At 40.7% G+C, this 24,706-nt stretch overlaps 2 protein-coding genes across 3 annotated transcripts; one reads left to right on the top strand and one right to left on the bottom strand.

Moving 5' to 3' along the window:
• Positions 1 to 657: 657 nt before the first annotated feature.
• LOC117735787 (hydroxycarboxylic acid receptor 3-like) lies at positions 658 to 2,298 on the bottom strand. The gene has a single exon (XM_034540623.1). The coding sequence runs from the start codon at positions 2,204 to 2,206 to the stop codon at positions 1,232 to 1,234; it is 975 nt and encodes a 324-aa protein (XP_034396514.1). The 5' UTR covers positions 2,207 to 2,298; the 3' UTR covers positions 658 to 1,231.
• A 3,178-nt stretch (positions 2,299 to 5,476) lies between these two features.
• Positions 5,477 to 24,703, top strand: hip1rb (huntingtin interacting protein 1 related b). 2 transcript variants are annotated; one of them, XM_034541949.1, is made up of 32 exons: positions 5,477 to 5,996; positions 13,627 to 13,690; positions 14,211 to 14,353; positions 14,661 to 14,717; positions 14,915 to 14,995; positions 15,120 to 15,196; positions 15,411 to 15,472; positions 16,179 to 16,319; positions 16,461 to 16,518; positions 16,821 to 16,896; positions 17,105 to 17,230; positions 17,378 to 17,433; positions 17,519 to 17,591; positions 18,104 to 18,287; positions 18,376 to 18,464; positions 18,564 to 18,680; positions 18,776 to 18,877; positions 19,077 to 19,271; positions 19,650 to 19,797; positions 19,918 to 20,004; positions 20,115 to 20,222; positions 20,450 to 20,586; positions 21,119 to 21,229; positions 21,348 to 21,406; positions 21,682 to 21,712; positions 21,845 to 21,907; positions 22,051 to 22,151; positions 22,296 to 22,401; positions 22,565 to 22,688; positions 22,775 to 22,836; positions 23,286 to 23,516; positions 23,619 to 24,703. In XM_034541949.1, exons 1-32 carry the CDS (start codon positions 5,916 to 5,918, stop codon positions 23,625 to 23,627), a joined length of 3,159 nt encoding a protein of 1,052 aa, XP_034397840.1. In that variant the 5' UTR covers positions 5,477 to 5,915; the 3' UTR covers positions 23,628 to 24,703. The 2 variants fall into 2 exon arrangements, with proteins under 2 accessions (XP_034397840.1, XP_034397839.1); XM_034541948.1 differs by having other exon boundaries at positions 5,478 to 5,996; positions 17,105 to 17,272.
• Positions 24,704 to 24,706: the final 3 nt, after the last annotated feature.

Here is a 24,706-nt window from a genome sequence, read left to right as displayed (position 1 = left end):
GTTGCATACACATACATTAAGTATGTGAATGTATTGTAGGTTTTGTTCCTATATATTAAGCCTTAATTTGTATTAATTTAGGTATTAGCTATTTTTTTTGTGTAAAATGTGTTACTTTCACCTTTTGTGAAACATATCCGGCCTGAGTAAATCATTTTAACTCAAGTCTCGAGTATATTTAGTAATACACATTTGAGGGCTACTTTTTTGAGATCCTCATCATTCTTAATGGAAGACTGATAGTTCTGCAGGAAGCAGGAAACCACAATGAGGCACCTTTGCACTGATCTTTACTCCTGCGAGAGAGTATTATACGAAAGAATTCAAGGATATGCAGCCCTGCATTTTGTCATTGCGGAGAAAAGGCCCACTTAGTCAAGGTTCAGTTTATACTTGGTAAACGATGATAAGTGAGTACTCACAGATACCAAAGCAGCTGATGTGGTAGTTAGTGGCTGAATTGCATGCACTGTTCTTTGAAAGGGTGCTTCCGGTTTGATTCATAGAATAAGGAAGGACCAAACCACAAAGTATATATACACATGTATAATGAGGAGGACAAAAGTCGTAATTACTTGTTCCAATAAGGAGGACTTTGCAATGACCAAAAACTAATATTTGGAATTTTCTAAAATACCTTTATATAGAGAGGTCCTTTTTAGATGAAACGGAAAAAAATCATTAATAATCATTATCATTAATATGACTTGGTATCATAATGATCACAGATTGCCTGCTTAGAGAAAGCTATAAGTCTTGAGTCATTTGTATCATCACAGTTGATATGTGTGTTTCCATAATTATGATAGTTTTCACTTTATATTATATTTTATTCATAAGCTGATATTATTCTTGAAACAATGTCTGGTTAATGTATTGGTCTTCAGTAACACAACAACAACACAGAATGTATGGTGAGTTTAGACAATTGTCTGTAAATTGAACAAAATATTATGTAGATAAAGGATTTCACAGCTTTACAGTAGCATATGTTATACAAAAGAAATATTCAGAAACGTGCAGTCAATATATGGACAAGATAAAAATAAAAACGTTGCTATGGCATATGTTTTCCGAAGGCAATACATTTTTTGCATTCAATATAAACTGGATAACTGCTTGTTACAAATAACATCGCTAGCACTTCCATGACAATTTTGAAAGACACATGAAATCTTAAAATTGTAACTACGGAGCTGCATCCATCTTAATGCTTTCCTTGATTGTGTGATCAGAGCTGGCTGAGCGTCTGGGAGCCTGTTTCTCGAGTTTTCCTCTCTGTGCTTTTATCAGTGTCGGCCTGGGAGAGACGAAGAACTTTCCTGTAGATGTTCTTGAAGGTAGGGCTGGATAAGTAGTACACGGCAGGATCCAACACGCTGTTGAAATAGGTCAGGCTAATGGTGACGAAAAACACAATGGTCAGGTCTTCCAGAGCAGAGCAAGCTTCAGTATCGGGGAGTTTGCTGGCTAGATGTTTGGTCTGGATCCAAATCACCAGCTGTGCGATGTTGCTTGGGAGGTAGCAAATGATGAAGAGCACCGCCACCACAACGATGAACCAAAGAGCCTTCTTCATCTTCGCCTGCTGGGCCAACTGTCTCCTTCGCAGGTGGCCAACAATGTGGAATGTGCAGTAGAGAACCACGAGCAGAGGCACATAGAAGGAAAAGAGAAACTCAAACTTGTGCCAGTTCAGATTATGGTGCATTTCAGTATCAACCATGAAGCTCTCACAGCGGGTTGTGTTGATGTGTTTCAGATTGAAGACATGAACTGTCAATGAGATGGTGAGCAACCATATTGCAAGTGCACCACACATGGCTTTGGAGATACTCAGAGAGTTGATGGGATGATGGGGATGCACCACACGCATGTACCTGTCCACAGCGATAGCCATCAAGAAGAAGGTACTTCCACTGCGGTTCATTGCCAACATGAAGAGGCAGATGTTGCACAGAGCGTGTCCAAACTTCCACTGGATGTCTGAGATGTAGTAGATGGCACGGAAAGGCAAAGCCATGTTGAGCAGAAAATCCGCCATTGCCAGGTTGAAGAGTAACACTGTGCTGCTCTTCCAGGGCCTCGCGTGGAAGCAAAAGATCCAGAGTGCCAAACCATTTCCAAGGACTCCAAATAAAAACTCTGTGAATAACACTGGCGGCAGCACACTGATCAGCAGAGTTCCATTGAAATTGCATCGCATGTTGACTAACGTCCTGCCTCACTGGCTGCAGATCAGATAAATAACCCCTTGACAACTGTTTGCATTCTTTAAAGGGAACCTTGAAATTTAAAAAAAAAAGTGTTTGTGGGTTTTGCATTTACAGGAAGCTCGACAGTTCCATTTTGTAATAATGTTAACCCACAGAGTCATCTATGTTTTTTCAAACATGCTATATTTCTCCAGAAAGCTACAAAGGAGATGGATTACTGCTGGACTTAAAGGACCTAAAAAGTTTTTTAAAAAGTACTACTTCACAATCTCCTTGCATGATGAAACCTATATTATTTACCCTCAAGTCTTGTATAAAAATCACTAATTACTTATTTATTTGATTGCATCAATCTTCAATTAAAATGAATCCACTTGACTAAAGTATGTAATCATCCACGTCGGGGACCCTTCCCTGGAAGTAAATACACCTCTTTGTAAAAACGTTGCTTGTGATTCCAGAGCTTAAGGGTCTAACTTGCTCAATTAACATCCCTGTCACTGTAATTGACTGCTTATTTTGTTTCAATTACAACTATTATTAAGTCTCCCTGAGAAACTCTTTTTCTTGGTAATTTAGAACTGGAAATACGTGAATTTGTTGGTTATGATTTTAGCCCCTTCACTTTTGCCACATTTTGCTGTTATATAATTAATTTTAAATCTTTGTAAATTAATAACAACCCCATTAACAACAAAGCAAAAGCATGCATTTTACTTTTTTACAAAGGTTAGTTGTCAACTAACCTGGCAGCTTTACAGTGCATGTGAAATGTGTGAAATTGCAGCAACTGCAGTAAGCCACACGACTCTGGTGTTGCTCGCAACTTTTAGGACTGCTAAGAAAATTAATTGTGGCCTGATCAGACAAAAACTCATTGTTGAACTACAACTGTGGAAAAGCAGGCACCACTCCTCATCACAACCTACAGTGAAGGTGGTGGCAGCATGATGATGCACCCCCGGAACAGAAGTCAGAGACTCAGGATTGAGAGGACAATGAACCAACAGGTGTTGGACAAAAAAACTGACCGAAAGTAATCTAGACTTCAGACTGAGTTGAAGGTCAAACCCCATCAACCTATTCTTTTTGTAAAGTGAGGGAATCTGGGAGGTCTGACATAATTTGTACAGATAGGTGAATGGCCAATTTAAATATAATCAATTAATTGAATTACCAGGCAAATTAATGTAAAAAGAAATTCACATTCAGGACAAGTGAGTCTATCAAACAGCAACGTAGTTGCAGCAGCAATGTGAAGTAAACCCAAAATGGTAATGCTTTTGTTTGTTGAGTTGAATGAACATGTTACTGAATTAGGCCTTTCACAGCCTTCCAAAAAAGAATATCTGGGTGTTTGTGTTACTTCCTCTGGGTAGAGCAGCTTTTTATTGTGAGTGTCTTCTCACCAGCACTGCTGAGGCAGATGTTTTAATGTTGTGCAAGTTCAGATGTATCTGTGGATCCTTGTTGGTGCACACACACATGCGGCTGCAAACATTGGCAGATTACAAGTACTATTTACAATGACTAATTATTCTGTGCTGGGTGAAGTGTGATGGTTTTGTAACTCAGCAGCATTGTGTAAGACTGAACTCAATTGAACTTTTGTGCATGAGTTCATCCTTTAACATTGTTAATAAAGAAATAATCACAACAAAAGAAGAGTAGTAGTTTTTGTTTAATCGAATACTTTATCTGGAGAATGCTTTGGAAATGATAAGAAAGGAGGCTATGAAAACATTATTTTTTGTGTTTTGTAATGTGGTAAATGTGATGTTTTATGTTAATTTGTTCAGTTATCAACAGTGTCAATTAGTCTTGTTGAATGAATTGTGTGGAGAATTAATTCATAAACATTATTTAATAATCAGAGGCAACAGAAGGCTGAAATGGGATACGAGGGAGCTGTTTGTCACACACTCAGTTTGTAACCCTCTACTGCAGTCTAGTGGATAGCATTTGAAAATGCTGCCTTTGCGTTTAGGAGACCAGAAGCATGTTTCCTCGACTGCGGGGGAAAACCCTAACCCTAACCCTTTTGGATTGCTATCCATAGACTCACAAGTGTGCACTAAACTATTCTCACATGACTTATCAGTCACTATCATGTCACATGCCAGGGCTCCCACTCAGTAATGTATCAATGGATGTGAGTTGGGCCTTGCCAGTTCAGAGACTAGCAGAGCAGTTTTAAGACCATGCGTAAAAATGTGAAAAAGCCAGTTTAGCCTGCAGGGCAAACCCTTGCTTTTGTTCCCTTCTCCTGTTGTCCCATCACCTGCATACTTGGGAACAAAACATCAGTCACAACTCTACCCGGCGCAACAAACGCGAAATTCCAGTCCTACAACCTTGACGAGGTTTGAAATGAAGCCAGAGCCTAAAATATACCTAAGAAACAAGTGATGTGTTAGTTTTCTTATTCCAGTGTCAAACAATATAACATAATATGCATGTTGTCCAATTTTTTTAATGTATGACCATTTGCTTTGTATCTTTCCTTCCCTGAATAGACCTCTTCCTGAAGGTTTGGCCTGGCGCTGTGAAATGATAAAAGCTGAAGGAAGCAGATAAACAAAACAAGTTATTCCACGTACCTCAGCTCATGTCAGCCAAGTCGAGTAAAGATGAACAAAGCAAGAGGCGCCACCCTCCAAATCCATTTAAGAAGGATATAAGTGAGAGGAAAAACATATTTTCATTTGTTGATTTACTTTATTAAAGCTAACCAGAAGACATTTAAATAACCAGAACCAGATTAATTAGAGTGTCTGATCCATTGCTGACGTTTTAAAGTTGTGAGCCTCATAAAACAGCTGCACCTCAATGTGAGGAAAATGTCCCTGAGTGAATGTATCATAAATGAGTACAGGACATTGGGGTTTGTAGTCACTAAAGGGAAATAAATCATAGATTTATAGAACTCATCCATGTTCATAATATCTTCACACATTTATCTACTGTTTCTGTCACTGAATTATCCGGAAAGACTAAACATTTTGAACAGTGTTAATTTTATTTTAGAGGACTTATAAGCATTGCTTGCGTTATTTCCCTCTCCATTTTCATCAGAGCTGCTGTGCTAAATACTGCCCTAAACATTCATCTAAACTAGTACCATTTTTGTAATATATTGAATAGTACGATGCTTTACGGTTATGGCCTGGCCCATGTTTCGACGTGTCACAGCAGTAATCTGAGCATCATTTCCTGGTGTATTATTTCACATCTACTTGACTGTCATTTTAAAAGCATATGCAATATCGGGATTATTGGAGAATCACGAGAGAAGAAAAACATTATAATCCTCATGTGTTTGGATCTCATAGAGGTGACGTCACTGCAGCAGGATGAGAAAGACGGCCAGATGAGCATGCCTCGTCAGAAAATAACCGAAAAACAATAGCACGATATAGAAAGTAAAATGCTGATTCAAAACACTTATCCGCGATGATTTGGGCGGTAGTCGATATGATGATGGTTTCCTCCACCTTGGGGGCGGATCTATCGACGTAATAGACTCGCTGCTCTTCCTCCTTCAGTCGATGCAGCACTGAAGCCGCAGCTTGGAGATGTCCCAGACACCATGGAGTAAAGATAAAAGAAGACGCCGCTGACATTTACCTCGAGCCTGCACGTATTTTGTGTATAACATTTTGGTTTTCTCGCTGAAACCTTCATTGTCACAACGAGAGGATGAACAGCATGAGGCACGTGAAAACCCGACGAACGGAGGCCAATCTCGGAGCGGAGAGGGAGCATTTTGACAAGCAGCAGGTACAAATACAGCCGAGACCGCGAGACTCTGCGTGTGAATGAACGCTCACTGCGGGAACGAGCTTTCTAAAAGTGTGTGTGTGTGTGTGTGTGTGTGTGTGTGTGTGTGTGTGTGTGTGTGTGTGTGTGTGTGTGTGTGTGTGTGTGTGTGTGTGTGTGTGTGTGTGTGTGTGTGTGTGTGTGTGTGTGTGTGTGTGTGTGTGTGTGTGTGTGTGTGTGTGTGTGTGTGTGTGTGTGTGTGTGTGTGTGTGTGTGTGTGTGTGTGTGTGTGTGTGTGTGTGTGTGTGTGTGTGTGTGTGTGTGTGTGTGTGTGTGTGTGTGTGTGTGTGTGTGTGTGTGTGTGTGTGTGTGTGTGTGTGTGTGTGTGTGTGTGTGTGTGTGTGTGTGTGTGTGTGTGTGTGTGTGTGTGTGTGTGTGTGTGTGTGTGTGTCACAGTGAAGGGTACCGCATAGGCCACATTTTCAATTAACGCCTTGACTTGGGAATTGAATGTTTGAAATTTAAAATGTAAATGGGGCAAAATACATATTGTTGTTCTTACCTGTAGTGTCATGTATACATCTCGATTGTTTCTGAGTGAGTGGCCGTGTGTTGGCGTTATCTGCCTGCTCTCCAACAGTTGGGACTATGTGGCACTCGGCTCAAAGCGACACCAAATACAACAAACAAAAACCCCAATTTAATTCAATGTCTCCTCACGTGGGTTCTTAAAACAATTCACATACCTTGTTGTGTACACTCTAGATTGATAAATAGCACCACAGGTAAGGTCATTGGTGGTGGACCTTTCCTTTTTTAAATGTCTTGAAGGCATCTGACTGAATGTCCATGCATTGTCACCATTTAGTCCTCCCTGAAGTCTGTTCATTGGCATCATGCTGATCGAGTCCTTCCTGTTTGACCACCCTTCCTCCCATACAGACATTTGTTTCTCTGTCTTTTTAACAGCCTTGTTGTTGGATATAGCACGTTCTCATGGAGTTATATTCATTACCGGTGTGGAGTACTTCAGCAAGTCAGATTCAGTTTCCTTTCTGTGTGCACTGACGGAATGAGGTTTGTCACATTTTTCGTGCAACAACAGGTGCTTTGTAGTTTCTAGCAGTTACCTCACTACATCCTCTGCCAAGTATCCTCATTTATACTCTTTACCATCTAGATTCTTCAATGTAGACAGTGTTGTTGACTAGGCACTTCTATCTATTAAGGTCATGGAGCTGCCCTCCCACTCCCCCCCCAGTCTCGCATGGAAATGTGAGATTCAGACAAGGTTGAGTAACTACACAAACTGAAACGGTTGCATAGGAGTTCAGACTAAAAGCACGTTCGGTATTATGCTAAAATGGGCAGTGCTTTTCCTCCACTTGGTTTATATTCCTGTGTCAGTGTTTTATTTGCTTATGAAGCACGTGCAGAGAGGTGGAGCCAAGGTGCTTGGACTCCTGCTTGTCTTTCATCTGCACCGACTCTCTCCCGAATACATCATCTGTAACCATTCAATCATAATCACACGTGTGTGTGTGTGTGTGTGTGTGTGTGTGTGTGTATAAGAAGGAGATATATATATATATATATATATATATATATATATATATATATATATATATATATATATATATATATATATATATATATATATATATATATATATATATATATATATATATATATAATCTTTTACCCAGCCACCTCCCTACTGCATGTTTGTTTCCTCATGTAAATGTTGCAGCATATTTGTTAAGAATAACAAATGGCATCAAGCATTGTTGCCCCACTAAGTTTTATGCTGTGCAACAAATATCCAACAAGGCATGTTGTGTGTAAAGGACAAGTGTTGTTTAAAATGCACAGTTTTTTCAGAACTGAGTGGAACTAGTAACATTTTAAGCTTAAAACAGGGGTTCTCGTTTATATGAATGAGTGCAATATGCAAATTAAGTAGGCAGTACTAGGCAGAATCTCCTCCTAATAATTGTATGGCTCTTTACCGCCTCCTGATTAGCATTTTACTACAGGTAGTTTGGTGGACGTGGAGACTTAACTGGTTAACTACTTGCAAAATGTACTGACTAAGCAGTTTTAAAATGGCAAATGGACAACAATTTAACCTTTTTATATGTTTTAAAAGGCTGCTGTATTTTGGCTGAAGCCCCTATAATCCTCTATTATTTATTTATTTATTTATTTATTTATTTATATATATATATATACATACGCACGCACGCGCACACACACACACACACACACACGTGTTTCTGAGTATTGCTGAATCATCGAGTGCCCTGACAGAAACGCCTTACTGAAAGGAGTGACAGTGCTGCACCTCACTGTCACTCCTCTCCTGCGCTCTCTCCTCTTCATGTTGACCTTGGTACCAAGGTGAAATGTCTCACACAGCGTCCTGTGTGTTTGTGTGTCATGTTTGCTTTCCCTCACTCTTGTTGCCTGAGTGAGCGCCCATGAGAGAGGGAAGGGGGATGGGAGTACCAGAGGGCAAAAACGCAGCTACTGAGTAAGAGTAGAGAATTAAAAGCATGTTGGTGAGGATTGTTTCACTCTTTAATTAAAAAATAATAATAATAATAAAAAAAGCTGAAGTGTTAAGTGAATACTTTGTTTTTGCAGTGAGATCTGATGTCAGTGTTTGTCATCAAACAAAAAGGCGATGGCTTCAAGCTTTGACTTTACCTTTAACCGCTTCTATCAGTGTTTCTACGCACCAAATGCTCATGATCTTTTTTTAGTCCCGTTTTTGCGAAGTCTAACCATACAAACATTATTTACAAAATGTGCTCATAATGCCCAAAATAGCACTGAATGTAATCATAATACTGTCTATTGTATCATATCCACCAGGTTATACAGCAAACTCATAATCATGAACATCATGTGAATCATTAGCTTATTAAACGGCTCTGACAACTGGCCAAAAAACATTCTGGTTGCTAAAGAACCGTTTGTCTTTTGAATATTTTACTTACTTTTAGACAGAACCTAATAATAGAACACAACTTTATCTGTGCAGTCATTCAATAAATATGTCAATTATTCACACTTTCTTAAGTTCCTCCATCATGCTGCTTTCGTTAACATATTTCATGAAAAGAAAGTTAATTCTCTTCAGTGCGAGAATTTTGTAATGGATATGATGTATGAACACTTTGTTAACTTATAGCAATAAGAGTAGACGGTGAACCTGAGGGATTACAATTCACACCACGTGTGGTTTTGGGGCTGGAAAAATGCTTTTTATATTTCTGTTTAGTGACGGATGAGCAAAACTGGATGTCCACTGTTGGTTTCTTTGTTATGAGCATTGTCTGTTGATGTGGGAGAGGCTGGCTTAGTTTAATTAAAAAGGGACAAAGAAGTGGTGGGAGCACAATAATACATTAATAAAAAGCAAAAGTAACCCTTTTTAAAATCATTTGATCTGAAAAAGAATATAAAATTGACAAAGCTGTTAAAAGCGAACTGAAAACTGTCAAGGATATCCTTCATTTGGCGTTTGCTTTATTGCGTCTGTGACTCACGGCTTCCACTGATTTTGATACACCGGTCAGGTGAATTGTTAGCATTCCTGTTAGTGCTTCATCGAGCTAGTGTGAGCTGTGCTAAAGACTGTTTGTGACCTTGTCAGCCAGATCTCCAGCAGCAGTCTGTTGAATTAAGCTGATAAGGACTTGCAATAAGTGCTCTTGCCTCGGGTCACTATGTCCAGTGAGAAGCAGCTCAGGTGTCGCGCTGATGCTTTGACTTCATTAACTTCATACACTCGGCCACACCAGGATGTCCAAGCACATGGACACACTGCTGAAAGGCAAAGATGACAAGGTAAGGCGGAGACGCCTCAAGGTTGGAGGTATTCATACAGTGTGGAGACTGTGGAGGCTACAGTAATGCTAGCTGGCAATACACCTCATGGCAGGCCTCAGGGATTAGTCCAGGCTTTCCCTCCATCTCACTTCTCCTCTCTGCTGGTCAGAGGATTTACTGACGCTTGAGCCACATGCAGCATTAACTTGTTGGCCAGTCGACAGCATGTCTGGTGCGCTTGGACCAAATTGCTCCGTTAGTAAAAAGTTTGAATTTCAACTGACTTCCATTTGACCATGATATTAAGAAAATGGTATCTGGGTTTGTGTGTGACCTGGGTGTAGGTTGACGAAAGGCTAAATAGTGAGACTTGTATCATGTGTAGTTCATAAGATGTGTATTATTAGAGATTTTCTCAGTTTATTACAGTAAACTAAGAAGTAGTTGCATTTTAATGGAATTAAACAATGGTGACTCGTTATAACAGCTGTCACGAGAAGTTGATTAATTGATCGAATAAAACGACATTTGATGAAGTCACCTTGATCTCCAAGAAATTATGATGTTCTGTAGACCCACGGGTTAATCAAGGAAATAACAGGCAGATTAATCGATTATCAATAATCATTAATTGCAGCACTTCTAGTAATTGAAGGGCTGCAACTGTAGTTTGGTCCCGATTGAACCAATGCCTTTTACTTCTCCAGTAGCCTTGAGCAAGAGAAGGTAAGGGTATGTACACTGCAGTGCCACCCCCCCTCCCAAAAAAAGCCCACTACCTGGTGGTTGTGTCTTTATTCTGATAGTTAATCGGATGTAGTATTCCTCCATCACCCTCCATCTCTTGTCCTGCATTCAGTGTCCTCCTTGCTGTCCCCTAAGGCTGGGCATCGATTCAGTATAATAATGTATCATCTTTCTATGGAATCATATCGTGATGAAATCGGTTATGGAGATATTGTGGTACACAATCACCTTGTCTAAATTGATTAAATATGATTATTTGTGCACTAAAGTTCTTAATTAAATGAGGAAACATAAACTATTTATTTGAGTTACCAGAAAACATGTTGTGATATGTATCGTAATCGAGATATGAAATTACCAATATGGGGGGTAGAGATTTTGACCAGATCTCCCAGCCCTACCGTCCCTTCTCTCGCTGCTCTCTGACGGACAGCAATTCTGAATGTACCATGAGAGTCTCCCTGCTCAGCGGCCATCTGTTGAGGCCTCAGTGCCAGGCTCTGTGAGCCAGAGAGCGGCCCCCATCCAACCCAATCTTCTGCCCCAGCTGTCGGCCTTCCTCCCCAAACAAACCCCTCATTGTCACACGGGCCTCCATGCTCGCCCTCTGCCCTTGCCCTGAGTAAACGCCGAGGCAGCGGTTCATGTGTGTCAGAAGCCGTCCACCTCTCTCTCGCCCTGAACGCCACAGTAGCCCCTCTGTGCTTTTTTTATGTGACCATGTATGTTTTGGTGGTTCTGTGTGTGTGTGTGTGTGTGTGTGTGTGTGTGTGTGTGTGTGTGTGTGTGTGTTGTTGTTGGAGGGGGGGGGGTTATTAAAGAGGCTTTTATCGGGTTGGTGTGATTAGGGGCATCTGCCACTGATATGTTATTATGTTTCAAACAAAGATGTGACATGGATTTCTAAGCCTGTGTTTGAGGGTAAGACCAAAGAACCAGAGTATTATGCAGTCATGTAGTGGTATGTCTTTACATGCTTTGGTTACACGTGGTCTAAGGACTGTTTTTATGCGGGAAGATACTTTGGGAAGAGAGGCCGAGATTGAAGATGCTTCTGCTTAAATACTTGAACTGTATTTTGGATTAGTCTCTTATGTAATACTGTGATGGGGAAGCTGGCTTGCCAGCATCATGGAGATTATATTCGTCTCAATGGATGTGTTAAAAGGACACAGTGTGCACATAAATAAGTCCATGTGAATTTGTAGTACATCTCTGACTTAGTTTTTTCTATTTTGTTGCAAATGATTTGACTGAGGTCCATTAATACTAAATAAGAGTTATTACAATATAACATGTATTTTCCCATTTCTGTAAACTGCACCCAGCTGTTTTTAACAAAGACTATCAGTTCTGATTGATTGCAACACCTCAGTGTAGATGTTCTCTTTAAACAAAACACAGCACTGAATTGTGACTTAAGGCGAGGCCCGCCACACCGTTTTAAAGCCTAGTTGTGGGTGTTGTCACAGTAGTCCAGGGTAATTGTTAATGCCATTTAACAGCATCGATAATTATATAATCATTATGTGTAAGTGAGTAATTGTTTCAAATCGCAGGCAACAACATAGTCATTGTATAAGAGTTCTACATCTGCTGTGCATTTGGGCTCAAATTGAAATGCATTTTTACTAGATAATCCAAAATGTATTTGAAAAGCCAGGAGGGAAGGAGAGGGTTAGTGTTAGTGAATGTTAATGAATATCAACAGTCCCAAGTGATACTCGTTCTCCCAATACTATTAAAAGTATATTTTAAATGACCTTTCAACGGTCTGAAAATGCAGTTCAAACACATGCTTTTCTTTGCAAATCACAGCCCTGAGCACAGCTGCCGTCAGCCATTATCGGTGGTTATTTCAGCATCAAGATACTGTGAAGAAATGCATTCTTCGGCTCTGAGAAGGACAGTCTTTGTTTTCAGACTTGTGTAAAGAAATTATGCGTGTGCATGAAGGACGATAAAAGATACAGAAACTGAGCAAATGTTCTTTTTTTTCTTTTTTATGCGCACTGCTCCGTTTTTCTTGGTTGCTCATGATTGAAAAACCTTGTAAATCATTTGGCATTAAAAGTAGTCCATGAAAGAATAGCATACACTTCAAGAGGGATTCATGGCTATCACATTTATTTGCAGATAAGATTGTTTCTAAAAACATTAATAATTATGTTCTAAATGTGTTTGTGTTCAACAAAGTCCTTTTTTAATATATCAATCAATTGGCACAAAAGGGGGATGACCACAAAGAGCACCCTGATGTAACATAACCATACCAGTTATCATATTGCTTTTGTATCCGAGGTTCATTGACATAAGTGACTGTCTTTGGGGGGACACATCCGACAGTGAGGAAGTACAGACTGTGTTTGTCTTTTTCTTTTTTCTCCCTCCCTTCCTGCTCCTTTTTTGCAACACTTGATTTACCTGCTGGACAGGTTGCAGAGCAGCTTGTGTGCTCTGTGGTTCTGGTGACGCTCAGTCTTTCCTGATCAGGCGGATCGTTTGTGATGTTATCTTTAGATGCAGGGTTTGCTTTCTCTGACCTGACTTCACATAGATGACTAGGCATAAAGCGTAACGCCACACACATTATTTTTGTTGACATTAGAGGTAGGTTAGCAGCACTAGATATGGAAGTACTAGGTTTCAATAATTCATATCTTAATCAAGATCGTGATATCGCACCAGCAACGGAACAAAGGGAATCTGCATGCCTTCTTTTCTGTGGCCATCTTTCACTTTAAGTCAGTCTAAGCTTCGCATCAATCTAGTTTAGCTGCCAGTTCATCCTGAATTACTAATTTAGTTTTTGGTCAAAATTAGGCTAACCACAAGGTGAGAGACAGAAGTCCTTCTGTGTGTACACAGTGCAGAGTCATTGTTTCTCTGATTCATTCCCGTCACTGCAGCGCAGCCTGTAATCATTTCTTTGTCTCCAAATCTTTATTTAACTTCTCATGACTTGTGTATTTGTCTTTGTCTATTGTAAGCCCTACATTTGATGGTTTTGTGGGTGGAGAAGCAAGCCGTACAAGATCAAAGATTAATTCCTCTCCTCTCCTTTCAGCTGAGCAGTATCAGCAAGGCCATCAACTCCACTGAGATGCCTGTGAAGGAGAAACATGCACGACGTATCCTTAAAAAAAAAAAAAAAACAGCAGAGTTTTACTGTTTGGTTTATCACAACTTGTAAGGTTGTTTATTTGTAAAACGTTCATATCCTATTAGTGTCACGTGTATTATTTAGTCATCATGAAACAGCATTTTCTGAGACTGTTTGTTTATTAAATTTATTTATTTTATTTAATATTATGATAGGATCTAACAACAGAAGGCACAATTCAGAGGTGTAAACCAATAAGCTACGAAAGGCAGAAAGAGGCTATTGTATATGTTTGTCAGAAGGATTGGGCTCAAATCTGTGATGGCACACATCACAGATTTAGGGGTTACCTTTAAGAATATGTATGTATCCAAGGAGGATAAAGTAATGAGATATAGATAGATAAATACAAATGGTCACCAAAGATTTTTCCTAAAAAGATCATGGATACCTAGCTATCAGGAACATGTTTATTTTCATTTTGTAGAGTGTGTGTGTGTGTGGGAGTGGCACATGTTGTACGTGCTTCCTTAACAACATGACAACAGGAATCATCCTGGGGACTCACAGGGAGAAGGGAGCCTACACCTTCTGGTCCTACGCTCTGGGCTTCCCTCTGGCCAGCAGCTCCATCCTCAGCTGGAAGTTCTGCCATGTGCTGCACAAAGTCCTGCGGGATGGACACCGCAATGTACGGCACCAAGTAGCCCTCTCTTACTGCCTCTTACTATCTGTTGAGTGATCAAAGACTGTTGCAGCACCATGAGTTCAACAAAAAGCATGGGAAAATAATTAAACATAAGCATTTGTTAGTGTGATCTAGTGTAGAAGAAAATAAACTTGTGATTATTGATTATTAATATTGTCTTTCTTACTTGTTCTATTATATCTGGTAATAACATCTGAAACGGTTCACTTTTAAAGTGTAAATTAAGGCTTTTTAACATGAATTTCAACGTAATGACAAGAGTTGTTCATTAAAGCTGTCACCTTCATAGGTTTTACAAGACTGCATGAGGCATCACAGCTCTCTTGTTGAAATTGGGAAACTATGGGTGAGTCCTTGCATCTTTTTTATGACATAACTTTCCTAAATTATTTCAAAAGAATGCATTGTCAGAAAATATACATTTGTGGTTAACTGCATTGTGTGTAAAGGCTGAAATAATCTCCCTCCAGTAAGACAAAAGGCTTCAACTTGACAAAATAGAATAAATGTATAAATATTATTCTTGCCCGCCTGCATTTCCAGAGCAACCTCCATGACAAATATGGACAGTTGGTGGTTGTGTATACCAAGCTGCTCTGCACAAAAATGGAGTTTCATGTGAAGGTAAGAGCATCCTCCGTCGTATGGCTCACCACATGGTAGATGGTACACCTAATGCATGACTCGGCAAAATGATATGAATTCACACATGAATAGACACTAAACCTCCAACAATGCACCTCTGCAGCATTCAGAAATCCCTCCGAACCTGGAAGCCACCGATGAAGTCCTAGAGCGCACTGCAGGAAGCGACATTAATAATGTGTGAGTTTCTAAATACTGCAGGAAGTGACTTTATTTAATTATCTGTTTGTCCTTATATCTACAGTTATAATCAGCAGTCATAAGCACAGCTGCTGGCAGCCAAACCACAAAAATGGACAAGGCCTGCTGCTCGTTTAATTCTACAGGATCACATCATTGTTTTTTAGTGGGGCCTCTTTTCTGTCTAAGAGCGGTATCAACTTCTCTCCTGCAGGTTCCAGCTCACAGTGGAGGTGTTTGATTACTTGGATGCAGAGCTGAGACTGGCTGAGACAGGTGAATAAAAAACCTCCCACCTTTCCCCCATCCTACTCTTCCAAGGAAGAGAAACCTGAGCTACAGTAGAGGGCTGCAGCCTGCTGACATGATCTATTTATGTTCAAGAGCCAATAGCCTTTTGAAGAATGGGTTATTGTGAGCAACTCTTGTCCAGCCTGTTTTCACATAGACTGTAGTCCTTTTTTTCTTATCTTTTTTTTAAAGTGATTTAAATCACTTGGTCCAGTTTTAACTCGTGTTTAAGGAAATGCCTTCAATTAGAGGACATTAAGTTGATTTCCTCCAGTGCATCTGCAATGGTATGCTCCTCCCATGCCTGCAGGGCGGGGGCCCATAAACCCATTGTGCAGCTGTACTGTTAAAGAAGTGTACTTTGAAGGACAGCAAGACACTTAAGTAGCAAGATAATCAAATGTAAAAAACTAACTTTTCAACAGTAGCTGACTCAATAGAACCATCTGCACTTTATTTTATCAGGATGATTTACAGAATGGGTAAAAGTACATGATTGTACAAGCCTATGATTGTAACACAAGAGGCCTTTAACAATTACCCAATGAGGCTTAGACATGGGCATCATTTAGAGGCCAGCATTTAAAGTGTTCTGCAGCAAAGATAATAACAAAGGTAAAGCACACAACAAAATGTTTGGTGTGACAGGTCAAAAGTGATTCACTGTATGCTTCTGTGATCTCTCTCCTAGTGATCCGACAGCTCAACACATCCATCGCCATCTCCACTCTTTCGTCAGGCCAGTGTCGGCTTTCTCCACTCATTCAAGTTATCCAGGACTGTAGTCACCTCTACCACTTCACCGTCAAGCTGCTATTCAAGCTGCATGCCTGTAAGAACAGTTATTACCTATAAATTCTAGGATAAACTTGGTAAATGTGCTCTATCAACAAAATAAAACAAGTCAGTTATGTCTGTAATTCAAGCTATTGTTTTAAAGCAAAAGACCGTTGTACGATGATGTGGATTTCAGGTCTCCCCGCTGACACTTTACAAGGACACCGTGATCGTTTCCATGACCAGTTCCACAGGTAGGACATCCACAGCCTCAGGCTACGAGTAAATCCGAGTGGCTGCATCACTGCGGACAGTCATTCTTTTACCAAAGGTAGAGTGCAAAATAATCATGGCTCACCCAGCAGTGCCCATGCAAATGTGCACATGCACTGCTTCCCATCTCCCGCCCTTTGTGGTGTCAGATGATGTCACGGTCTTAAACTCTGCTGAGTTCAGTGAGGATGGCACAGTTTGCCATACCTGCCAACTGTAACGCATAAAAGCCATCTAATAACTCTCAAATGTATTATATTAACTTGTGTCCTTTGTTCCACAGCCTTAAGACCTTCTTCAATAAAACCAGAGACATGCTGTACTTTAAGAGGCTGATTCAGATCCCCAAGCTGCCTGATGTAAGAGCTCAGAGGGTTAGAGAGAGGTTGGATGACTTCAGTCACAGCCTCCCTCTTGGATATCAATGACCTCACAATAAACCTAATGCTGCTTATGCTATCTACAAACTGGGGAAATTTGCTTTTGTTGTATTGTTTATTTAGAGAGCTATAATCTGTTGAATCTTCCCATAAAACGGTAACGTACCTTTGTCTGTCTCCTTGTCAGTCCCCACCTAACTTCCTGCATGCAGCCTCACTAGCTAAGCACGTAAAGCCAGTGGTGGTCATCCCCGATGAGTACGAACCAGAGCAACAAGAGGACGACGACGATGATCCCGAGCCGCTCATCGAGGTCAGCGCCTTCTCAACATCCAGCATACAGGCACAGGCACCGGTATGGCACATAGGACACTGATGCATGCATGCAGTCACTTGCACTCATACAATAGTACCCTGACGGTGTGTTTGCTTTTTCACTTACTATTTTACTTTTTCTCAGCAATTGGACATATTTGATAAGACGTTTGGACCTCCAAATGGAGGATTCGATGACCGGTGAGCCAGAGTATTTTTAACTGTAACCTTTTGGTTTCAGTATGTAATCTGTGCCAGCATATTATGACTGTTTTATCTCTGGCAGGGATCTCCAGATTGAGAGCCTCAAGCAGGACCTGGAGTTGTTGAGAGCAGAGCTGGAGAAGGTCAAAGCAGAGGTAAGGAATGTTGGTCCTGAATCTTTTGTGTGTGCACAGAAGACGTGTGGTAGTAGAGGGCATTATTATCTACGTGCAACAGAATCTGGGTGTTAGGTGGATGCAAATGCTGCTCTGGACATCTAGAATGTGGCAAGTAGTCTTTGAACGAGACAGGGGTGTCCACTTGAGATTTTTGACGTCACGTTTGGACTATAGTGTTTTAATATGTCTGTTTCACAGCAGCCATTTTTACATTGCAGGGTAAACATCGCTGTGATCCATAACATTAATTATGGCCCTGTTCCTTTTAGGTGAGCCAGGGCCATGGTATTGTGCATGCTGGCTCATTGGAATGACTTTGACACACTAAATGGAATGGGACCATGATATATTTGATCAATTACACCTGTGCAGACGAGCTGATGGTGTTATACATTAATCTTGTGAGATGAAAATGTCACGTTGAATATTGAACAGCATTTTTAGTAGATGGTTCCTAAAATGCAGATCTCTCTTTTCCCCTCCTGAAGGCTCAGCGTTACATCACACAGCTGAAGTCCCAAATCAACAGTTTGGAGGCAGAACTGGAAGATCAGCGTGCACAGAAGCAACATGCTCTTGTGGAAAATGAACAACTGCGCATGGAGCTGGAGGCTACGCGTCGCCGAAACGCAGAACATGAGAGCACACAGTCCGTCTTCATTGAAGCAGAAAGTAAAACATAGTCGATACTTTCTCTCATATACAGTCAAAATGTGGTCCTGTGCATATGATAACGCTTTCCCCTGTCTTTGCTGTGCAGATAGAGCACAGGCCACTGAGCAGCGCTACAATAAGCTGAGGGAGAAGCACACAGAGCTGGTGTCCAGCCATGCCGAACTACTTCGGAAGGTACCGAAAGACTGCAGACCAGTCCTCGGATGTTTGTTTAAATTAGATGTCAGCACCTGGCTGTGTGTGGTAACACTAAATGTGTTAATGTGCCGACAGAGTGCAGACACTGTGAAGATGCTATCAGCAACCCAGCAGACCCAGGAAGAGGTAGAGAGGACCAAACAGCAGCTGTCGTTTGAGGTTGATCGAATAAAACAGGAAGCTGAAATGAAGGTTGGTGTTTTTTCTTTACAAGAACATGGAGGTTTCAAGGTAGCAGTGCAGTGCTAGTGTACACGGATATAAATAATGTTTTATTGTCACTGTAGCTGGAAGAGCAGAAGTTTGAAATGGAGAAGCTGAAGAGGGAGCTGGAGGAGAAGATGGCAGAAGTGATGCGCGTCAAGGGGACTCTGCAGACCAGCGAGATGGTGTGGAGTGTTCACCTGTAACCGTATAATAAAGCCACCACCTCAATGATGTTTAGCCAACTCGCCACCATTTAGTATTTAGAGTTGTTCTGTGTTTGGAGGCTTGAGGCTTGTCACACATTTCCGGATGGACTTTCCTTCCGACTCTCAAGGCCATCTGCCTCTTCTGGCTTCCCTCATCGCTCTCTCCCTTTGCCAGACGTCGGAGCAAATGAACAGCTCAGTGACGGCTCTGCAGGCGGAGAAGGATCGTCTGATGCGATCTGCGTCTGAGAAGGAGGCGGAGCTGTCGTCTCTGCGGCAGGCGGCGCAGGCGCAGCAGTCGTCACTTCAGCAGGAGCGAGAGAGGAACAGCAGGGAGCTGGGAGACCTGCAGGGGAAACTGCAGGAGAAGGTCAGTCAGGACGGTCGGGCCGAGCTCGGCGGTGTGAATCGCAGACAAGTCCCCCCCCATATTCTTCGTCCTCACTTATTCCCGAGAATTATATTTGTACAATGGCTATATTTACATGAATGCAGTCTTATAGAAGTCAACTTAAAATAATACTCGCGATCCCCCCCAAAATTTGGATGTAGAATTTCTTCCATCTTAGTACAATTATTGACATGCAGTTTAGACCTGTACTGTACAGTATAAACTTAACCAAACGTTGACATGCAGTCAGTTTTTAAGGATAATGGTGTCCTAGCTGATGACAAACTTTCTACCATATACACCATACACGTATGCATGATCTTTTGAATGTGTAATTGTGTGTGCGTGTACATGTAGACGAATCTGGGGGAGCAACTTAATCGGAAGCTTCTGGAGGAGCAGTTTGCTCTGCTGCAGGGTACCGTCACAGAGGCTGAGAACATCATCCAAGATGCTGTTGCCAAACTGGAGGACCCCCTTCATATACGCTGCACCAGCTCTCCAGGTCAGACCTCTCTTCTATTATTTCCACAGTCATAAACTAAAAAGATTAAGAGCAAAGTGACTTGAACAATCTTGTGTTTTTTTGTTTTTTTTCAATTGTATGTTTGTCTTCCAAACACAGATTACCTCATAAGTCGGGCGGAGGCCGCGCTGGGCTCCGTTGACAAAGTGAAAAAGGGTCATGCAGATTATCTGAGTAACATGGGGGGTGAGTTTTCTCTGCTTCTGATTCAACATGACCCTGCTGACCTCATGACAGTTTGTGGCTGGTTTGTTGATGTGGCATACTGCTCTCTTACTGTTTGCTCTTGTAACCAGATGCTGGAGGACTGCTGAGGGCTTTGACCCAATTCTCCCACTTGACTGCGGATACAATCATTAATGGCAGCGCCACTGCACACACGGCCCCCCCAGACCATGCAGATCGTAAGGAATATGAATACCTCATTGGCATTACATTAGTTGTATTAGTATTTATTATCCACACCATTCATTCCAATGTAAAGCTAAATCTCCATCATAAATATAGCTTTTTCCAGTTCAAACTGCTTTAGTGCTTCAAGCTAAATTTAAGAAGTGAGTTTTCAGTGTCGGTGTAAAAAGAACACAGCATTATGTCCGATTGCTGATCACTGCTCTTTTACACCCAACAGGACTGACTGAGAACTGCAGAGGCTGCGCCACTCAGAGTCTGCAGTTCTTCAAGGACCTGAAGTCCAAGACCACCCTCCAAAGGGCAGACCCGGCCTCCATTCGAGTGATTATTCAAAAGATCCTTAACTTGGGCCAGGTGAGATAAACTAACGCAGCATATCTATATTAATTTTGTATTGAATACTACTTCCAGTAATCGCCAGTGCCTTCACTTGCATTACAATAAGGAGACCCAGGTTTACGATATTATATATGAATGATAGTTCTATAAAGAAGTATGTTCTTTAAATGAGTAGACTTCTCTGACAGTTTCCTGCTTGCAGATACTGAATGTTGCTGCAAAAACAAACAAAGAGACAGTGCTGTTTATCTAGCATTCATTACTGATGCATTGACAATTTTAGATTCCCTCTACAAAAATATAAAAATGCATAGCATCTCCAACTACCTTCTGCATTATGAACACTGGTAATGCACCAGTCTGTTCTAATGCTGGATGTGGATATACAATTTGTGGTCTTGTTTTACATTGGTATTTTATGATTTGTCTGGATATCAAATCTTATTTCTGCAGCAAGACTTGTTAACATTTAGATTATTTTTCTCCAGTGATGTTTTAAGTCCTTTCTAATAGTGCTCACTAATCATGTTTCTCTTGTTATATCTAGGAGCTGCGACCAAAAGGCATGGATGTTCGTCAGGATGAGCTAGGAGATCTGGTCGATAAAGAAATGGCTGCAACATCAGCAGCTATTGAGGAGGCTGTCCGCAGGATTGATGTAAGTAATGTAACAGTTGCTTTAAGATGTGCTAGTATTATCTGTAAAGAATGTACCTGGTATGTTGTGCAGTGTATCTATTGTAACTGATAAATGTTGTGAATGGTTTTGTATGAAGGAAATGATGGACCAGGCACGAAAGGACACATCGGGAATAAAACTGGAGGTCAATGAAAGGTTTGTTTATTTTTGGGACTTCAAACAGCAACTTGTAACAAGATGCATCATCTGTTTAAGTCTAATATCAAACTGGGAGGTACAGTTATAGTGTTTCAGATTTAAAATCTCTCATCAGACTAATGGCACAATACCAAAATGCATCCTCTTGTCTTTGTTGCCCTTGTTACTCTTTTGTCATTCTTCAATTAATGTTAAATGAAGAAAAACCTATGAATAACTATCACCACTGACTATTTCACTCTTTTTTTTTTTTTTTTTTTTTTTTTAAAAAGAATCCTCAACAGCTGCACAGACCTGATGAAGGTACTGTAGTTTGATGTGTTTCTACTAATATACTGTATGTTCTGTACTGCCATAGTCCACCTTGCTTATATCCTGTTTTTAATTATCCACCTAATTTGTTGGTTCTTCTTTGTTATCATTCACTTTTCTTAGGCCATCCGCATGCTGATTATATCATCTACAGACTTGCAGAAGGAGATTGTCGAGGGTGGGAGGGTGAGTCACATTGTTCTAATTTTGAATCCATAACTCGGTTTTGTTTTGAGTTCAATCGCTTTTGTTTCAAACCGGGAGCTGCTCTGTTCCATTCAGAAAAACTGCTCACAGGGACTAACGGTATTATTGTTTGGCTTGTTCAGGGTGCAGCAACCATGAAGGAGTTCTACGCCAGAAACTCTCGCTGGACTGAGGGGCTAATCTCTGCCGCCAAGGCTGTGGGATGGGGAGCCACAGAGATGGTGTAAGTCATACAGCACATTGCATCTTGTATTTCATTATAACACAAGGATTATTACAGCTGCCAGGGCTAGTTTTTCAAGGCACATTGCTAGACATATTGTGTTGCACCTCAAGCGCAGTGAACATATTGACCTGTTCCTCACAGGGAGTCTGCTGATAAGGTGGTGCTGCACACAGGAAAATATGAAGAGTTGATTGTCTGCTCCCACGAGATTGCTGCCAGCACAGCACAGCTGGTTGCTGCCTCAAAGGTAATAAGTCTGATTTCTAAGAGAAATACAATGATAACTATACCTTTTTGAGATACTGTATTATTGTAGCGATAAACTACATTGTAATATGTCAATAGGTCTGTTTGTTTAGTGTCTAAATTTAGCCATCTGGTCTCACTCAAGCTCTCTCCTCTGCACTCAGGTTAAGGCAGAACGCAACAGTAAGAGGCTCTCAGTTCTCCAGCAGGCCTCTCGCCATGTGAATGAAATGGCAGCTAATGTGGTGGCCTCAACAAGGACGGGCCAGGAGCACCTGGAGGACAAAGGTGAGTACAATTTGATCTGTGCACTAGATTATTTTGGACTCTGATGAGCATCTGTTTAATGACTCTTAAACACTTTTCATGTGCAGAAACCATGGACTTCTCTGGGTTGTCCGTCATCAAGTTGAGAAAAGAAGAAATGGAGTCACAGGTGAGTCATGGTCACAGAACTGTGAGCAGTTTCAAAGGCTGGAAGTGTACCTACCTTACTTTTGATATTTACTAATGAAAACATTAACTCCTCTTAGTTCTTTAGAAATAAATGTACGTTTTGTAGTTCGAAAGGCATCATCTAAAACACAGGTCATGTCATATTTTTTTGATCTCTAAATTATATTGATTGCAGAAAGGTACATGTTTGCAGTGTTTCTTATCAAAAACTGGACCAATTCAAATCCAGACATAATTAAATTGAAAGAAAAAACAATTTAACACTGACATATTAAATGCAAACACAGGGTATAATACTATAATGATGCAGAGTCATTATAGTATGCAACATGCAATTGACATGCAACTGATTTTACATGGACTGCAATTAAATTAATTTGAACACGATAAGATGGATCGATAACCTCCTGGTTATTTCCCGCCGCTCAGGTGAAGGTGCTGGAATTAGAAAGTCATTTGGGGAAAGAGCGTATGCGTTTGGGCGAGCTGAGGAAGAAGCATTATGAGTTGGCCGGAATTCCTTCAGAGCAGATTTCTGAGGGGAACGGTGAGACCTCTTTGCTGGACCATCCTGTCACCATGTCACCAAAACCCAGCAAGCCTGTTCTCCTCAAGAAACCTGCGTTGTCCCAGAAACCCAACATGCCACCCAAAACCACGGTAAGGGGTGTGAAGAAAAGTCTGCGTGTTGCATGTGATGAAATATAATGGACATGTTGATAAATCCAATCTTTGTTTGTCTCTTTGTTCTGTATGTTACAGTTTAAGTAATGCCTGAGCAGAAGAGGACAATTCTCCACAAATGGATGGTCGGTTTGACCAGATTCACCATGTTGTGACCATACGGTTCCTTAAGTTGCTTGCTGACAATCCTGTGCCTCATTCTGCAGCTTACTGTTTTCCTTTTCTTTCTTTTTTTTTTTTTTTTTTTGTTGCCAAAATGGACCCGAAGCCTGCTTTTGGACCCTTGATGCCTGTTAGGATTATGCTGTCTTTACTTAACCCCTTTTTTAAAAAGACACATGCACATGCTTATCCAGGCAGAACCCTTTTGATCTTAGTATTTGGCATCAAGAATTTAAAAAAAAGGTCAATATTATACTTTTAGGCTGTGTGAAAATATTTTTGCATCACAACAACATTTTATATGATAGTACTAATGCTGCTTTTAGAATAGAAACCTTGATAATAACTATAAATCGATGGCATATATTGTAGTTTTTATGTTATCATGCATTGGACAACCTTTTTTGCACACAATGTTTAATCACAGAGCGTATCACATGTTGTGGTGGGAGGTAATGGAAACCTGCGATTCACTTCATGTGTGCATGTTGCTGCAACAGTTTTACATACATCTGGCTTTGCCTTCATGATTGACAGTTTTCCTTTTTATGTGCAAAACAGCTTTCTTTCTCAGCGGGAACAAAATTGTCTGAGGCCTTGGAATGTACTCTACTAATGCATTAAATCATACCTGTAAAGACATACAGTCTGTTTAGGACTGTGCCACTCGCACTAAGTATAATTTATATTCTCCTGGATATTTGTGTGACAAATATCGGATGTCGGTGTCTTTAATTGTCAAATTCTTCTTTTGGGCTGACTGAAGATTTAGGGTTAGCTATTCTACATTATATGAAGGTTCCAGATCAAGCTTTCTTTTCCCCTGGGAGCCTTTCATACAGGGTCTTAAAATGCCTTTTTTATGTTCTTTCCTTTCTTCTGTACGAAATATCTTTATACACTCGGATCTATAATATATTTTAGTAAAGATAATAGTGGTTTCACCTTGTAAGAAGTGTAAATGTCAAACAGATGAATAATAAATGTTTAATTTAGTGTCCCAT

This window comes from Cyclopterus lumpus, chromosome 9 (genome assembly GCF_009769545.1).
Source record: "Cyclopterus lumpus isolate fCycLum1 chromosome 9, fCycLum1.pri, whole genome shotgun sequence".
Lineage (NCBI taxonomy): Eukaryota > Metazoa > Chordata > Actinopteri > Perciformes > Cyclopteridae > Cyclopterus > Cyclopterus lumpus.
The sequence above is the reverse complement of the archived record's forward strand: the minus strand, read 5'-3'. Positions and strand labels throughout refer to the sequence as shown.

What these genes read in the sequence shown, in the direction of transcription:
- LOC117735787 (XM_034540623.1), bottom strand. Translation starts at nt 2,206, where the DNA reads ATGCGATGCAATTTCAATGGAACTCTGCTGATCAGTGTGCTGCCGCCA.
- hip1rb (XM_034541948.1), top strand. Translation starts at nt 5,916, where the DNA reads ATGAACAGCATGAGGCACGTGAAAACCCGACGAACGGAGGCCAATCTC. An exon ending in GAAGGAGAAACATGCACGAC is followed by an intron (nt 13,691 to 14,210) that starts GTATCCTTAAAA and finishes ACATGACAACAG; the next exon opens with GAATCATCCTGGGGACTCAC. An exon ending in GCTATTCAAGCTGCATGCCT is followed by an intron (nt 16,320 to 16,460) that starts GTAAGAACAGTT and finishes TGTGGATTTCAG; the next exon opens with GTCTCCCCGCTGACACTTTA.